The 17,574-nt window shown below is 67.4% G+C and overlaps 1 protein-coding gene across 3 annotated transcripts in view; it reads left to right on the top strand.

Moving 5' to 3' along the window:
• BTBD19 (BTB domain containing 19) overlaps positions 1-17,574 on the top strand; it is an 84,317-nt gene extending 66,743 nt beyond the window's left edge. For 2 of the 3 annotated variants that reach the window (XM_073357917.1, XM_073357916.1), the window contains 4 exons: positions 13,788-13,856; positions 14,894-15,025; positions 15,782-15,907; positions 16,721-17,574. In XM_073357917.1, the coding sequence (XP_073214018.1) occupies positions 13,788-13,856; positions 14,894-15,025; positions 15,782-15,907; positions 16,721-16,843 (450 nt within the window). In that variant the 3' untranslated portion in view covers positions 16,844-17,574. The remainder of the gene's footprint in view (positions 1-13,787; positions 13,857-14,893; positions 15,026-15,781; positions 15,908-16,720) is intronic. The other variant, XM_073357920.1, reaches the window with a different exon arrangement.

The raw sequence follows: 17,574 nt of genomic DNA, 5'->3' as shown, positions 1-17,574 counted from the left end.
TGGGAGCTGGCAGGAAGCCCTGGCTTTGCCGGAGGAGAGTCAGCAAGGGCACCAGGTCTGTGAGGGCAGAACTGGGGAGGGGAGGGTGGCAGCTTTCCATGGTGCAGGGAGATTTTCCCCCTTGGTCTGCAAGCTGCTCTCGGTCGCTGATTGATTCAGAGAGTGGCTCAGAGCAGGGTTGGCGGCGAGGAGGAGGCCCCGGGCAACATGCTGACGCCGGGGTTTCTGTTCCACCGAAACGCTGCTCCCAATAGCCACGGGGCCTGTGCTGGTGCAATCAGGAGTCGCTCAAAGGGCCTGATTCTCCCCTCGCTGACGCTGGCAGACTGGTGGATCCCTGATAATGTAGCCATTGGTTCCCAGCCGAGCTGCACCACCCCAGAAGGGGCTCTGTTGCCCGGCACTACCTGGGTGAGAACTACCCCTCGCAGGCATCATTCCCCCCTGCCCGTCCCGCTGACTGAGGAGGGCTGGACATGACCAGCGTGCCCGCGAGACACAGACACGCAGGACTCTGTGCTCCAGAGCTGCCTGGCAGTACCATAGGCCTGGGCCTGGCTCTGGGCCTGGAGATCGGACCCCCTGTGTTGCCCAAATGACCCTGTCGGCTCACAGAGCAGACAGGCTGACGGTGTCCCGCTGGCCTGCTCTGGCCTGGGCACCGGGCACCACAGGCAGGCCAGAGGGCCAGTGGCTGAGCTGCACTCCCATGAAGAAGGCTCTGCTCCCCCGATGGCTCCTTAGGGAGCCCTTGGAAACTGGCTTTGCCTAGCTCCTTTCTTCCTTTCCCCGAGTCCTGCCCTGGCCCTGCTGGACCAGCTGCCCTGCTGCACCCCCATTGGTGGCAGCGGGCGCCTGGCTGGGCACAGGGGGCACCGTGGCAGATTGGAGCGAAGGCCGGCAGCTGAGCCGCCCTGCTGTGGGTCTGTGTCAGCCTGCCCCCTGCCCGGGCCTCAGGCTGGTAGCCGGAGCATGGCATCAGGCTGATAGCGCAGCCCTCCACCTGCCTCGAGGGACCACCCCTTAGGCCCCACTGTTCGCCGGCCACAGAGCCTGGCTTGCCGCTTGTCTGACGCTGGGAGCTGAATTCAATCCATTGCGCCGGGGCTGCGGCAGAGCCGTGCACAGAGCCGCACCGCACCCGGCTCGTGGGTCTCCCCAGCTCTGCCCGTGCCCCTCGCTCCCGACCCGCAGCCCCCTGCTCTTCCAGCCTGGGCTCCCCTCCCCCAGCTCTGCCCGTGCCCCTCGCTCCCGACCCTCAGCCCCCCTGCTCTTCCAGCCTGGGCTCCCCTCCCCCAGCTCTGCCCGTGCCCCTCACTCCCGACCCTCAGCCCCCCTGCTCTTCCAGCCTGGGCTCCCCTCCCCCAGCTCTGCCCGTGCCCCTCACTCCCGACCCTCAGCCCCCCTGGTCTTCCAGCCTGGGCTCCCCACCCCCAGCTCTGCCCGTGCCCCTCGCTCCCGACCCGCAGCCTCCTGCTCTTCCAGCCTGGGCTCCCAGCCCAGCTCTGTGGGTGCCCCTCACTCAGGCCAATTAAAATTGAAGGGATTGTTGCCTGAAGCATGGCTCAGAGTTCAGCCTGCCAGGAGCTGCTGGTGCTCAGGGCATGAACTGAGCCAAGAGAAACACTCCCCTGCTCGAGCGTCACCTAGGAACGAGGCGCATTTGTGTGGCCAGAATTGGCCGCTGTTGGGGAGCTGCTCCTGGGCTGGCTGGACCAATGATCGATCTCTTCAGCTACAGCTGCCCCCTGTCCTTAGGATGTTGCCTTCTGAAGTTTCTGAGGCCAGCACATTCCACGTGGGCTCTTGTTGTGTGTATGGTCATGGCAGGCGTTACCGGGGGGCGCTGATACACAGTCTGCCAAGCGCACGAGCAAGTGCTCAGTCTTGGGCAGACAAGCTGCGGGATGAGGCCCTGGTTCTGTGCAGAGGCAGCTGAGCAAGCCACGGCAGCGTTGCTCTCTGCCTTGGGCTCTGATTAGAGTCAAGGCTTGAGGTGGCTGCTCCCTGGGAGCTGGGATTTCCCCGCGTGCTGGTTGAGACCTGCTCTGGTCCAGGCCAGGTGCAGGTGGGTAAACAAGCCAATTGCACTTCGAATAGACCCTGACTCTGCGTCACACATTTCTCCTGCACTGGGAAGCCACCAGGCCCCGGGCGCCTGCTACCACTCAGTGGAGGAGCTGGCGTTTCTGTGCCGCATGCCTCAGTGGGTCTGAGCCGGGCTGGGTGCCTGGTAGCCAACGGAGTCCTGGTGCTGTCAGACCCGGATAGGAGCCCTCCCTGAACAGGCCCTAGCGGAAGCCTTTGCACTCGTTGTTCTCTCCGCTGGCAGCTTCCCCCCGGCGCCCGGCTCTGTGGTTGCTGTCATGCGGCTGGGGCAGGCCTGTCTCAGCAGGGTTTCCCTGGCGCGGGCGGGCGGCTGGCACCACGTGAAGCGCTGCTCGGCGGAAAGAAGCAGGAGGGGAAACCGGCATCAGGTGCCCTGGAAAGTGACGGTTGGGCCCTGGTGCGTGGAACAATCCGTCTGGCGGGGGGAGGAGCCGCCCGCAGGGGGGTTCCCCTGGCTCCCCTTCCAGGGCAGGTTCGGCTGCGATGTGCACAGACCCCTCCCACCAGACCTTGCCACCAATGCAGGGGAGAGCTGCTCTCGCCCTCTGCAGCTGGCTGGGGGTGGGGGGCGGACCCTGTACGGCACCCATTCCCGTCCCTGGGGGTGCAGGGCTTAGCCTGGCTTAGTGACCCCACTGAGGTCCCTGACCTCGACTCTGTCACTCAGTTGTGGAGCAGCCCCTCCCCCCAGCTCCGCGCTGCCCCATGGGTGGGTGGCTCCTGGCGGGAGAGGGTGTGCGGACTGCAAAGGTCTCAGCTACATGGGGGGAGAACAGCCCCGAAGGTCCCAGGGTAGAGATGGGGCTGGGACCAGACAGGTCTATGGGCCACCTCTGCCCTGGGCACGGCCCCCAATACCCCCCACAGAGCAGGGTGAGGGATCGTCTGGCCTGGGACAGAGCCAGCCGCCCAGGAATTCCCTCTTTCCAGCAGTGCCAGCAGCTGTGGGGTGATCTGTGGCAGGGGCTGCTGTGTCTCCCTGTCAAGCCGTGGAGCCCAGATCGGGTCTGCACCCAGATGGGGGGCATTTCGCTGTGGGGTGCTCGGAAGAGCCACCCTGTCTGAGACTGCAGCTAATGCAGCTGCTGTGGGGTGCCCCCTGTGACGAAGTGGGACTGTTCTTAATGTTTCCTTTGAATACTGTAGGGGTGCCTCAGTTTCCCCTAGGCAGTTCTTAAGTCTCTAGGTAGTGGGATAAGGGGGTGCAATTGTTGCAGAGCACAGGGCCAGGGTACATAAATGGCCGACACCCTGTTTCCTGGCAACTGATGGCCTGGACCCTTCCCCCTGCAAGGTGAGAGCTAAAGGGTTGGAGAACAAAGCAATCAGGTGCCCTCCTGGCCTGGGAAAGGGGAAAGCCCAGAGGAGGAGGGGCTGGGGAGAATTGCAGTTTGAGGCTGGCTGGGGACATGGAGTGAAGAGCAGATGTGGTTGTCTGGCTCACTGCCCCCCAAAATGGACCCAGCTGAGGGGTCCTGTTCTCTGCACCTACAAGCTCTGTTTTAGACCATGTCCCTGTCGTCTAATAAACTTTCTGTGTTACTGGCTGGCTGAGAGTCACGTCTGACTGCGGAGTTGTGGGGCAGGACCCTCTGGCTTCCCCAGGACCCTGCCTGGGTGGACTCGCTGGGGGAAGTGCACAGGGGGCAGAGGATGCTGAATGCTCCGGGGTCAGACCCAGGAAGGTGGAGCCGGGTGAGCTTTGTGTCCTGCAGACAGGCTGCTCCCAGCGGGGAGACCTCCCCAGAGTCCTGCCTGGCTTCGTAGGGAGCAGTCCCAGAGCATCGCCCGGGGACTCCGTGACACCCCCCAGCCAGGCCTGGCTCCCTGGAGTCACTCTTTGGGCGTCGCTGGCTGCTAGGACCGATTTTGCAGCTGGAAGGGATTTCACTCAGTGAAGCTGGATCCGTCTGGACAGTGCCCCTGCCCAGAGCGCCCAGGGCCTGGTCTCCCTCGAACGTGTGGGCCCAGGTACCTTTACCTGCTGTCCTTACTGTTCAGCTAGTGTCCACCTCATGACACCCAGATGCTGTGGTGATGGGCACCCAGGTGAGAGCCCGGCCAGCTGGCCCTCACCAGCCATGCGTGTCAGGCCGGGTTTGGCGGTACTCACCCAGACTCCAGTGCCTCCCCGATGGATGGCACGGGTGCCCATTTCCCCGGGTTTGGCTGCAGACATTCCCTGGCACTGCGGCATTACCTGTGATGGCGCGGCACACAAATAACCCCAGGCTTGGTGCCAGGGCACCTGACCACACCTCAGTGGCACGGAGCCCCCTCCCTGCCCCGGGCAGGGCTGGCAGGGTAGGAGCATCACCACCATACAGTCAGCACCCACCCTCCGTTACAGGGCAGCCGGGCACCCCAGCCTGTCAGCTAGGCAGAGGCGGGTGGGGTCTGCTGGGCACGATGGTTCTTGCTGGGCGCCTGCCCTCGGCTTTGGGATCAGGGTGTCTGGGCTGCAGAGCTGTTTGCTGAGGGGCGCTGGGCATCGCCGAGAGGCTGGTGGGGGCAGGGGAGGGGTTTGGAAGCTGCGGGTGGGGTGAGGTTAGGGCTGCACCGTGGGTCAGGGAGTGCCAGGGTGGGAGGGGCAGGAGGTGCTGGGCCCAGACGGAGGGGGTTAACGGTCATGCCATTGTTGGGGGACTGTGGCAGGTGTCTTCGCGGCCGGGCCCCTGGCGCTCTGCTCCCCCCGGCGTGTTCGCGGCCGTGCCGGGCCCCTGGCGCTCTGCTCCCCCCGGTGTGTTCGCGGCCGTGCCGGGCCCCTGGTGCTCTGCTCCCCCGGTGTGTTCGCGGCCGTGCCGGGCCCCTGGTGCTCTGCTCCCCCCGGTGTGTTTGCGGCCGGGCCCCTGGCGCTCTGCTCCCCCCGGCGTGTTCGCGGCCGTGCCGGGTGTCACGGAGTCCCTGGGCGATGCTCTGGAACTGCTCCCCATGAAGCCAGTCAGGACTCTGGGGTAGTGGCCTTTCTGTGAGCAGTCTGTCTTCAGGACACACAGCTCACCCAGCTTCCACCTTCCTGGGTCTGACCTCGGAGCATTCAGCATCCTCTGCCCCTCCGTGTGCTTCCCCCAGCGAGTCCACTCAGGTGGGGTCCTGGGGAAGCCAGAGGGCCCTGCACCCCAACTTCGCAGTCAGACGGGACTCTCAGCCAGCCAGTAACACAGAAGGTTTATTAGACGACAGGAACATGGTCTAAAACAGAGCTTGCAGGTGCAGAGAACGGGACCCCTCAGCTGGGTCCATTTTGGGGGGCAGTGAGCCAGACAACCACGTCTGCACTTCACTCCATGTCCCAGCCAGCCCCAAACTGAAACTCCCTCCAGCCCCCCCTCCTCTGGGCTTTGTCCCTTTCCCGGGCCAGGAGGTCACCTGATTCCTTTGTTCTCCAACCCTTTAGCTCTCACCTTGCAGGGGGGAAGGGCCCAGGCCATCAGTTGCCAGGAAACAGGGTGTCGGCCATTCTCTGTGTCCAGACTCCTGCACACACGGGCCCTCTAGGGCTCTGCAATGATCATACACCCTTACCCCACCACCTAGATACTTAAGAACTGCCTAGGGGAAACTGAGGCACCCCCATACTATTCAGAGGAAACATTAAGAAGAGTCCCACTTCATCACACCGGGCCCCTGGTGCTCTGCTCCCCCGGTGTGTTCGCGGATGTGCCGGGCCCCTGGCGCTCTGCTCCCCCCGGTGTGTTCGTGGCCGTGCCGGGCCCCTGGCGCTCTGCTTCCCCGGTGTGTTTGCGGCCGGGCCCCTGGCGCTCTGCTCCCCCGGTGTGTTTGCGGCCGTGCCGGGCCCCTGGCGCTCTGCTCCCCCCGGTGTGTTCATGGCCGGGCCCCTGGCGCTCTGCTCCCCCCGGTGTGTTCGCGGCCGGGCCCCTGGCGCTCTGCTCCCCCGGTGTGTTTGCGGCCGGGCCCCTGGCGCTCTGCTCCCCCCGGCGTGTTCGCGGCCGTGCCGGGCCCCTGGCGCTCTGCTCCCCCCGGTGTGTTTGCGGCCGGGCCCCTGGCGCTCTGCTCCCCCCGGCGTGTTCGCGGCCGGGCCCCTGGCGCTCTGCTCCCCCCGGTGTGTTTGCGGTCAGGCCGGGCCCCTGGCGCTCTGCTCCCCCGGTGTGTTTGCGGCCGGGCCCCTGGCGCTCTGCTCCCCCGGTGTGTTTGCGGCCGTGCCGGGCCCCTGGCGCTCTGCTCCCCCCGGTGTGTTTGCAGCTGGGCCCCTGGCGCTCTGCTCCCCCCGGCATGCTCGCGGCCGTGCCGGGCCCCTGGCGCTCTGCTCCCCCCGGTGTGTTCGTGGCCGTGCCGGGCCCCTGGCGCTCTGCTCCCCCCGGTGTGTTCGCGGCCGGGCCCCTGGCGCTCTGCTACCCCGGTGTGTTCGCGCCCGGGCCCCTGGCGCTCTGCTACCCCGGTGTGTTCGCGGCCGTGCCGGGCCCCTGGCGCTCTGCTCCCCCCGGTGTGTTCGCGGCCGTGCCGGGCCCCTGGCGCTCTGCTCCCCCGGTGTGTTTGCGGCCGGGCCCCTGGCGCTCTGCTCCCCCCGGCGTGCTCGCGGCCGTGCCGGGCCCCTGGCGCTCTGCTCCCCCCGGTGTGTTCGTGGCCGTGCCGGGCCCCTGGCGCTCTGCTCCCCCCGGTGTGTTCGCGGCCGGGCCCCTGGCGCTCTGCTCCCCCGGTGTGTTCGCGGCTGGGCCCCTGGCGCTCTGCTCCCCCCGGTGTGTTCGCGGCCGGGCCCCTGGCGCTCTGCTCCCCTGGTGTGTTCGCGGCCGTGCCGGGCCCCTGGCGCTCTGCTCCCCCCGGTGTGTTCGCGGCCGGGCCCCTGGCGCTCTGCTCCCCTGGTGTGTTTGCGGCCGTGCCGGGCCCCTGGCGCTCTGCTCCCCACGGTGTGTTCGCGGCCGGGCCCCTGGCGCTCTGCTCCCCCCGGTGTGTTCGCGGCCGTGCCGGGCCCCTGGCGCTCTGCTCCCCCCGGTGTGTTCGCGGCCGTGCCGGGCCCCTGGCGCTCTGCTCCCCCCGGTGTGTTCGCGGCCGGGTCCCTGGCGCTCTACTCCCCCCGGTGTGTTCGCGGCCGGGCCCCTGGCGCTCTGCTCCCCCCAGTGTGTTCGCGGCCGTGCCGGGCCCCTGGCGCCCTGCTCCCCCCGGCGTGTTCGCGGCCGGGCCCCTGGCGCTCTGCTCCCCCCGGTGTGTTCGCGGCCGTGCCGGGCCCCTGGCGCTCTGCTCCCCCCGGTGTGTTCGCGGCCGGGTCCCTGGCGCTCTACTCCCCCCGGCGTGTTCGCGGCCGGGCCCCTGGCGCTCTGCTCCCCCCGGTGTGTTCGCGGCCGTGCCGGGCCCCTGGCGCTCTGCTCCCCCCGGTGTGTTCGCGGCCGGGTCCCTGGCGCTCTACTCCCCCCGGTGTGTTCGCGGCCGGGCCCCTGGCGCTCTGCTCCCCCCAGTGTGTTTGCGGCCGTGCCGGGCCCCTGGCGCTCTGCTCCCCCCGGTGTGTTCGCGGCCGTGCCGGGCCCCTGGCGCTCTGCTCCCCCCGGTGTGTTCGCGGCCGGGCCCCTGGCGCTCTGCTCCCCCGGTGTGTTCGCGGCCGGGCCCCTGGCGCTCTGCTCCCCTGGTGTGTTCGCGGCCGTGCCGGGCCCCTGGCGCTCTGCTCCCCCCGGTGTGTTCGCGGCCGGGCCCCTGGCGCTCTGCTCCCCCGGTGTGTTCGCGGCCGGGCCCCTGGCGCTCTGCTCCCCCGGTGTGTTCGCGGCCGGGCCCCTGGCGCTCTGCTCCCCTGGTGTGTTCGCGGCCGTGCCGGGCCCCTGGCGCTCTGCTCCCCCCGGTGTGTTCGCGGCCGGGCCCCTGGCGCTCTGCTCCCCTGGTGTGTTTGCGGCCGTGCCGGGCCCCTGGCGCTCTGCTCCCCACGGTGTGTTCGCGGCCGGGCCCCTGGCGCTCTGCTCCCCCCGGTGTGTTCGCGGCCGTGCCGGGCCCCTGGCGCTCTGCTCCCCCCGGTGTGTTCGCGGCCGGGTCCCTGGCGCTCTACTCCCCCCGGTGTGTTCGCGGCCGGGCCCCTGGCGCTCTGCTCCCCCCAGTGTGTTCGCGGCCGTGCCGGGCCCCTGGCGCTCTGCTCCCCCCGGCGTGTTCGCGGCCGGGCCCCTGGCGCTCTGCTCCCCCCGGTGTGTTCGCGGCCGTGCCGGGCCCCTGGCGCTCTGCTCCCCCCGGTGTGTTCGCGGCCGGGTCCCTGGCGCTCTACTCCCCCCGGTGTGTTCGCGGCCGGGCCCCTGGCGCTCTGCTCCCCCCAGTGTGTTCGCGGCCGTGCCGGGCCCCTGGCGCTCTGCTCCCCCCGGCGTGTTCGCGGCTGGGCCCCTGGCGCTCTGCTCCCCCCGGTGTGTTCGCGGCCGTGCCGGGCCCCTGGCGCTCTGCTCCCCCCGGTGTGTTCGCGGCCGGGCCCCTGGCACTCTGCTCCCCCGGTGTGTTCGCGGCCGTGCCCCTGGCGCTCTGCTCCCCCCGGTGTGTTCGCGGCCGTGCTGACATCGCTGCTGTGGCAAGTCAGGTGTTTCCTGTTTACCCTGCGGCGGGGAGGCCTTTGTCTGGCGGTGTTAGAACCGAAATACTTGCTCGGGCTGTGGTCACCCAGCCCCGGAGCAGGGACAGGACAAGCGGGCCCCGGGGTGGGACAGTTTGTCCTCCAAAGAACTGTGCGAACAGTGTGTCACAGCAGACGCACACCGTGAGGTACACGCACAGTCAGGCGCCCATGCGGTTTGTGCCCAGACGCACGGGGTGAGATACAGGCGTACGCACGGACCGGTCACACGCCGACCTACAGGCCCACGCGGGGTGAGATACAGGCGTACGCACGGACCGGTCAAACGCCGACCTACAGGCACACGCGGGGTGAGATACAGGCGTACGCACGGACCGATCACACGCCGACCTACAGGCACACGCGGGGTGAGGTACAGGCGTACGCACGACCGGTCACACGCCGACCTACAGGCCCACGCGGGGTGAGATACAGGCGTACACACGGACCGGTCACATACCGACCTACAGGCACACGCGGGGTGAGATACAGGCGTACGCACGGACCGGTCACACGCCGACCTACAGGCCCACGCGGGGTGAGATACAGGCGTACGCACGGACCGGTCACACGCCGACCTACAGGCCCACGCGGGGTGAGATACAGGCGTACGCACGGACCTGTCTCACGCCGACCTACAGGCACACGCGGGGTGAGATACAGGCGTACGCACGGACCGGTCACACGCCGACCTACAGGCCCGCGCGGGGTGAGATACAGGCGTACGCACGGACCGGTCACACGCCGACCTACAGGCCCGCGCGGGGTGAGATACAGGCGTACGCACGGACCGGTCACACGCCGACCTACAGGCCCGCGCGGGGTGAGATACAGGCGTACGCTGTGAAACCGAGCGCTGGGGCTGCTCCCGACTGTGCTGGCTGGGGGAGCAGCTCCATGCTCCAGCCCGGCCGTGGGGCGCCCCCTGCTGGCGCCCCTACAAACCGTGTTAATCCTTCGGGACCGACCTTCACAGGAACCAAGGATCTGGCCCCACTGAATGCCAGGCGGGCACGACTGCCGTGGTGGCCTGGCTCATGCCCCGTCCCTCGGAGCGGCTGAGAACAGGACAGGCTGAGATCCCGTCCGAGGCAGGGCATGTGCGTGCGTGTGTGTGAGTGTGAGTGTGCGCCACGTGTGCACGGCACGGTTGTGTGTGATTTGTGGAGCTGGGTGTCTGTGCTCTGGGTGCCACGTGTGAATTGTGGTGCTGTGTGTTGTATAGCTGTGCCGTGTGTGAGTCGGGGCCTGGGTGCCCTGTGTGCATGTGACGAAGTGGGACTGTTCTTAATGTTTCCTCTGAATAGTGTGGGGGTGCCTCAGTTTCCCCTAGGCAGTTCTTAAGTATCTAGGTGGTGGGGTGAGGGTGTATGATCATTGCAGAGCCCTAGAGGGCAGGTGTGGGCAGGGGTCTGGACACAGAGAATGGCCGACACCCTGTTTCCTGGCAACTGATGGCCTGGGCCCTTCCCCCCTGGGAGGTGAGAGCTAAAGGGTTAGAGAACAAAGGAATCAGGTGACCACCTGGCCCGGGAAAGGAACAAAGCCCAGAGGAGGAGGGGCTGGAGGGAGTTTCAGTTTGGGGCTGGCTGGGACATGGAGTGAAGTGCAGACGTGGTTGTCTGGCTCACTGCCCCCCAAAATGGACCCAGCTGAGGGGTCCCGTTCTCTGCACCTGCAAGCTCTGTTTTAGACCATGTTCCTGTCGTCTAATAAACCTTCTGTTTTACTGGCTGGCTGAGAGTCACGTCTGACTGCGAAGTTGGGGGGCAGGACCCTCTGGCTTCCCCAGGAGCCCCACCTGAGTGGACTCGCTGGGGGGAAGCGCACGGAGGGGCAGAGGATGCTGAATGCTCCGAGGTCAGACCCAGGAAGGTGGAAGCTGTGTGAGCTGTGTGTCCTGAAGACAGGCTGCTCACAGAAAGGCGACTACCCCAGAGTCCTGACTGTCTTCATGGGGAGCAGTTCCAGAGCATCGCCCAGGGACTCTGTGACAACTGGTGGCAGCGGTGGGATGTACTGCACCCCGTGGATGGCACTTCCTGCAGTAAGTGACTGGGGAGCAGTAACACGAAGGGGGATTGCCGAGGACCAGGCCTGCTGAAGGCTCGGAGAGGAGCGGTTTCGGGGGGCGGTTAACCCCTGGGAGTGTGTGACCAGTGAGAAGGACTGTGCAGTAATGGGGTCCCCCTGGGGACTGCAGTGAGCAGTCTCAGGGGCGGAGGAGCCTGCAGCTTGGCCCGGGGAGAGAGAAGGACTTTTGCAGTAACCGGGTTCCCCTGGGGATTGCAGTGAGCAGTCCAAGGGGCGGAGGAGTCTGCAGCTCGACCCTGGCAAAGAGGTGGTGACCTCGAGAAGGGCTGGCACACTAGGGGTTCTCCCTGGAAACCGTGGGGAGCTGAGAACACACGGGCCTGTGAGTCCACAACAACTTGGGAGGAGCGGAGTGATGGTCTGTCACCGTCTCCTTAAGAAGGACATTGTAACCCTGTGCAGAAAGAGAGGGTTGAGCGTTGGAAAGTTCACCAAAGCACAGTTAATCGTGCAGCTGGAGGAGGATGACCGCTCGAAGGAACAGATTCCTGACCCCAAATGGGGCTACAGCAGGATCTGGGAGCTGCTGGAGTGGCAGCCAGGCATCCCCAAGACTCCTGTCCCCGACCAGACGGGGGTCTTCACGATCGGGTTCCCCATCGGTGGATCGGAGACGGATGGGATTGGAGCTGAGTCCTAGAGAGCCAGAGGACTGTGAGAGACAGCGAGAGCCCGAGAAAGAGCTGCAGAAGCAGCAGCAGCATGAACTGGCGTTGGGGGAGCGGAGAGGCCTAGGGGACCCCCCCGGGGTGAGTGGGGATAGACCCCGGGGGGCCAGTTCCGCAGGGAACCTCGAGACTAAATTGCTGCCCCTGGTTAAGGAGGGGGGGGGGTGGATGCCACCTCACTGCCTTTGAGCAGGCTGGCGATTTGAACCAAGGGGACCCTGTGGAAAAGCCCCGGTGTCTAGCTCCCTTGCTGGATCCCAAGGCCATAGACTCCGTCAGCCAGATGGTTGGGGATGTGGACTCCTGGTCCCAACCTATATGTCTGTGTGGAGTTTCCTGGGGCCAGGCCCCTCGGACCCCCAGTGGGAGCGGAAGGTGATGGTCAATGGGGAGACATTCTTGGGGTGGCCAAAGGGCATGGGCTGCATAAACCTTCCCACATGCGGCCTGCGAGTGCTATCGACCACCCCCGACCTAAGGGAGGGCGTGAAACTGGAAGGGCCTGGTGTAACTCCTACCAAGGAAGGCTGGGGCATCCATGGGAACGTTGGTGGCTTCGAACTTCCCCAGGTCACCGGCTAAAGTGACCCCGCTCAGTTCGATCTCGAAGGGGGGAGAGATGTGACGAAGTGGGACTCTTCTTAATGTTTCCTCTGAATAGTATGGGGGTGCCTCAGTTTCCCCTAGGCAGTTCTTAAGTATCTAGGTGGTGGGGTAAGGGTGTATGATCATTGCAGAGCCCTAGAGGGCAGGTGTGGGCAGGGGTCTGGACACAGAGAATGGCCGACACCCTGTTTCCTGGCAACTGATGGCCTGGGCCCTTCCCCCCTGGGAGGTGAGAGCTAAAGGGTTAGAGAACAAAGGAATCAGGTGACCACCTGGCCCGGGAAAGGAACAAAGCCCAGAGGAGGAGGGGCTGGAGGGAGTTTCAGTTTGGGGCTGGCTGGGACATGGAGTGAAGTGCAGACGTGGTTGTCTGGCTCACTGCCCCCCAAAATGGACCCAGCTGAGGGGTCCCGTTCTCTGCACCTGCAAGCTCTGTTTTAGACCATGTTCCTGTCGTCTAATAAACCTTCTGTTTTACTGGCTGGCTGAGAGTCACGTCTGACTGCGGAGTTGGGGTGCAGGACCCTCTGGCTTCCCCAGGAGCCCCACCTGAGTGGACTCGCTGGGGGGAAGCGCACGGAGGGGCAGAGGATGCTGAATGCTCCGAGGTCAGACCCAGGAAGGTGGAAGCTGTGTGAGCTGTGTGTCCTGAAGACAGGCTGCTCACAGAAAGGCGACTACCCCAGAGTCCTGACTGTCTTCATGGGGAGCAGTTCCAGAGCATCGCCCAGGGACTCTGTGACAGTGCACGGCACGGCTGTGTGTGTGTGTCTGTGTGTGCGTGGCAGGCGTACGTTGTACCTGTGTGTGTTGGCAGTGCCCCACAGGTGACGGCTCCAGCCCCAGTCATGGACCCCCCGCCCCACGGCTCACTCTCTGCGTCGCAGGTGCCCGGCCCTGGCAACGGCCCCCTCTGCCCCCCAACGGAGCAGCAGCCTCGCTGGGCCCCCCCAACCCTTGCCCAGTGCCTTGAGGGTGCAGCGATCCTGGGAGCTCTTTGGGGTGGGGATCCCTGCAAAACCGCCCGGCCCTTGTGCGGCCCTGACCCGCAGGCTCCCTGGGGCGGGGCAGCCTCCCTGCTGGGAAGCGCAAGGGGGTGCTGCCCGCCACCCCCGAGCCCGTGTCCCTGCGGCCCCCCAGCAGAGCCGAGCTGAGCCTGGGGCTCCCAGGGTGACGCTCCCAACGAGAGGCTCATGGCCCCGTTTCCCTCCCAGCGAAGGCCGCCAGGGTGACAATGCCCCAGCGGGCACCGAGCCCTGGGCTCCACCGGCTGCGTGGGGGGACGTGGCGAATCCTAGAGCTCGTGAGACTGAGCGATTGTAAGCAGGGGCTAGTCAGACACCCCCGACCCCCCGCTCCGCCGGTGCCCCTCACTCCCGACGCGCAGCCCCCTCCTAGCCCAGCCCTGGGCTCCCCCACGGCTCCGCCGGTGCCCCTCACTCCCGACCCGCAGCCCCCCGCTAGCCCAGCCCTGGGCTCCCCCACGGCTCCGCCGGTGCCCCTCACTCCCGACGCGCAGCCCCCCGCTAGCCCAGCCCTGGGCTCCCCCACGGCTCCGCCGGTGCCCCTCACTCCCGACCCGCAGCCCCCCGCTAGCCCAGCCCTGGGCTCCCCCACGGCTCCGCCGGTGCCCCTCACTCCCGACCCGCAGCCCCCGCTAGCCCAGCCCTGGGCTCCCCCACGGCTCCGCCGGTGCCCCTCACTCCTGACCCGCAGCCCCCTGGTGTGCCATGCCCCCTTCTCCAGCTGACTCCGGCTGTCTGTCTGTGCTCTCCCTGCAGGCGGCTGTGACCTACGGACAGATGGACCTGCAGCAGCACTGCCTGGTGTTCGTGGAGGACCACACGCGGGTATGGGCACTCAGGGAGCGAGGGGGGGCCCAGGGCCCCAGCGCTGTGCATCGGCCGGCCCCCACCGAGCTCTGGCAATAGCCCCACGCCCCGCCGGCAGACTCAGGCATGCGGCCAGGGCCCCACGTGGAACCAGCCCTGAGCAGCCAAGAGAAGGGGCGTCGCCCCAGGCAGGGGGGCACAGGCCAGGCTGGCCCTGTCAGTGCAGGGCCCCGGGGGGTAGGATGCCCCAGATGGCCATGGGCAGCGGGTGCTGGGTCACGCAGGGGGCGCTGGGCGAGGGGAGCTGGGTCACGCAGGGGCGCTGGGCGAATGGGTCTGGGTCACGCGGGGGCGCTGGACGAGGGGAGCTGGGTCACGAGGGGGGCACTGGGCGAATGGGTCTGGGTCACGCAGGGGCGCTGGGCGAGGGGAGCTGGGTCACGCAGGGGGCGCTGGGCGAATGGAGCTGGGTCACGCGGGGGCGCTGGGCGAGGGGAGCTGGGTCACGCGGGGGCGCTGGGCGAGGGGAGCTGGGTCACGCAGGGGGCGCTGGGTGAATGGAGCTGGGTCACGCGGGGGCGCTGGGCGAGGGGAGCTGGGTCACGCGGGGGCGCTGGGCGAATGGGTCTGGGTCACGCGGGGGTGCTGGGCGAATGGGTCTGGGTCACGCAGGGGGTGCTGGGCGAGGGGAGCTGGGTCACGTGGGGGTTCCCAGGGCCCCTTCTGCCCTCAAGGTCGATGAGTCTGAGCTGCTGCTCCCCTCGGGTGGGGTGCAGCAGAGGGGTGGCGGGATGGGACAGGGCAGAGGGGGGATGGGGGTGGGGCGGATCAGAGGGGTGGCAGGATGGGGCGGGGCGGAGCAGAGGGGTGGCAGGACAGGGGCAGGGCAGAGGGGGCGGGTCAGGGGGGCAGTAGGACAGGGACGACGGGAGGGGTGGGCGGCAGGTACATGCCCGGCAGTTGTGGGGCGGGGTTCTGGGCCCGCCCCATGCCAGGTGGGGCCAGCCCCGCTGCCAGGCTGCCAGGGGTGACCGGGCCCGTTTGTGGCACCTCAGGAGGTTGTGCAGACACGGGGCTTCCACGAGCTGTCGGGCGTGGCGCTGGGGGTCGTGCTGCAGAGCGACCGGCTGGCCATCGACGAGCCGGACCTGATCCGGGCTGTGCGGGAATGGGCCCACGTCAGCTCGGTGAGTGCCGGCAGCCCCAGGGCCAGGAGCTGGGGCTCACCCAGCCAGGGGCTTTCTCAGCCCCCACCACGGGGAGGCTGGCAGGGGTTGTTCCCTGGCGTGCGGGGGGTGGGATGTGTCCCCGGTCACCCACTGAGTGCATGGCAGAGCTGGGAATGAACTCTCCCGACTCTAACCCATAGACCCCACTCCCCGCCCAGAGCCGGGGGAGAACCAGGCGTCCTGGCTGCCAGATCCCTCCGCCCCACCCCTATAGATCCCACTGCCTTCCCCTCCCCTCGCCTCCCAGAGCTGGGGATAGAACCCAGGCATCCTGGCTGCCAGCCCCCACCCACCCCAGCCCACCCAGGAGAAGCAGAGCACAGGGCCCCAGGGGTGTCCCCCACCCAGGACCCAATCTCTGGGGCACAAGCACAGGTGATGCCAGTCCCTGCCCAGCCCTCAGTGCTCCCCTGTCTGCCCTGGGGGCGAGATGCCAGGGCTCTGTCCCTTGGGATGCCTGAGGGGGACTGGTCGCTGCAGGGCCGAGCACACAGGAGGGCGGATGGTGGTGGCTGGTGACATGGGCCCCCATCACCTGGGAACCTGGCCGAGACCCCCAGCCCATCTCCTGCCGGCTGCCAAAGAGCTGGGGGGCCCTGCCACCCCGGGGTCAAAGGCCCCAGATCGCACCCCCCCCCTCCGGCTCCCCATTTCCTCCCCGCCCCGGCTCTCTGGGTCATGGATCCGGCCCCTGACTCTGCACTCCTGTTCCAGGCCGTCCTGGAGCGGCCGGTGGCCGAGGTGGCAGCAGGGCCGGTGCGCGAGCTCCGCCTACCCCTGCTCTCGCCCCGCGAGCTGGCAGCCCTGGAGAGCCACAACCAGAGGGACCCGCTCATCCCGGTGAGGGGCCAGCCGGCTGCGTCCGTCCGGCTGCGTCCGTCCGGCTGTCCTTTGGCCCCATCTATCTCGGTGTCTGTCTGGCTGTGTCCAGCTGGCTGTCCATGAGCCCTGGCTGTCTCTGTGTCCGTCCGTCTGTGTCCGTCCGTCTGTGTCTGTCTGTCTGTCCATGGTCCCCAGCTGTGGCCGTCTGTCCGTGGCCGTCTGTCCATGGACCCGGGCTGTCTCTGTGTCCATCTGTCTGTGTCCATCTGGCTGTCCACGCTCCCCAGCTGTGTCTGTGTCCGTCTGTCTGCCTGTGCGGCCCTGGCTGTCTATGTCCATCTGTCTGTCTGTGTCCATCTGTCCATGCACCCCATCTGTGTCTGTGTCCGTCTGTTCAGTCACCCCTGGCTGAGATCAGGCCCTTGGGAAGGCCTGGCCAGCCTAAGGCATTTGGGGGCGGGGGCTGAGCCCCATGGGACCTGCTCCAGGCCCTTGGGCCAGCCCCTGGGGTCGGTCTGGACAGTGTCCCCAGGATGGGGAGAGGCTGGTGAGAGATGCCAAGGGACTGGGGTCAGGAAGCTGCTGCTGGGGAGAAGCAGGGATGTTTGCGGCCTGCCCCACATCCCCCTTTGCCAGGCACCAGCCCTATCGCCCTCTCCGTCCCTGTCACTTCTTGGTGCCTCTTGCAGCCCTGTCCTGCCCCACGGCCCCAAGCTCCCTGGTGCCAGTCCCCGTGTCCGGCTGGGCCCGGCTGCGAGCTGCGTGCCCAGGGACAGCCCTGGCATGGCTGGGACCGGCCGGCATTGCAGCAACCTGGTGTCACCCCCACAGGTGGAGTGCATCACTGAGGCCTGGAAGTGCCACGCGCTGAGGAAGGGGAGAGGGGCGCCATCCCGTCTGTACCAGTGCCGCAGGGGCACCCAGCCCCGGGAGCACCACAGCTACCTCCAGTGAGGGGGCGGCAGTCAGCGGCGGGCGCCGGGCGTTGCCCGGGGGCAGGGAGAGGCTGTTCCTGCGTCTCTGGGACGAGTGACGGGCAAAGCGAACTTCCCAGGACACCGCTGGTCTTGTGCCCCCGACATGCCAGAGCTGGGGGCAGGCCATTGTCCTGCGTGCGTGGGGGGGGGCACGGCTGAGACGGGGGCTGTCCCAGCCATGCTGCGCCCCACAGCCGCCGGGGCATTGTGCTAAGCTCAGCCTGCCCACAACGCCTCACGTCTGAACCTGATCTCGGGTGGAGCTGGGGAAGGTCAGGTTAGTACCTCCTGCAGCCCGGGGCCAGCTACAGCAGCCCAGGGGCTGCTCTAATGTACACCTGGGCTGTAACAAGGGCTAGCTAGCAGCTCAGACTAGCCAGAGGGCCCAGCCTGGTGGGCAAGCCCCCTCCTGTCTACCCTGGGGTGCGTGCTGCCCAGGGATCCCCCTGAGCCGGAGGGAGCCCCGGCTTGGGTTGCTAGCTGCTTTCCAGCCCCTTTGTGCACAGGCCCTGCCTCTCCAGCGTGTGTATGATCCCGGGCGGGGGTTAGATGCCCACAAGCCCCAGGGCCATGCCTCTCACCAAGTCACAGGGCCACCGAAGGAGGGGGCCAGCCCTGGCACATGCTGGGCAAGGCCTCAGGGGGTCACTTGGGGCCCTGGGGCTGCCCTGCACTGCAGACAGGACCAATACATCTCCATGGAGCTCA

Source organism: Lepidochelys kempii, chromosome 8 (assembly GCF_965140265.1).
Source record: "Lepidochelys kempii isolate rLepKem1 chromosome 8, rLepKem1.hap2, whole genome shotgun sequence".
Lineage (NCBI taxonomy): Eukaryota > Metazoa > Chordata > Testudines > Cheloniidae > Lepidochelys > Lepidochelys kempii.
This window is presented reverse-complemented; position numbering and strand designations above follow the sequence as displayed.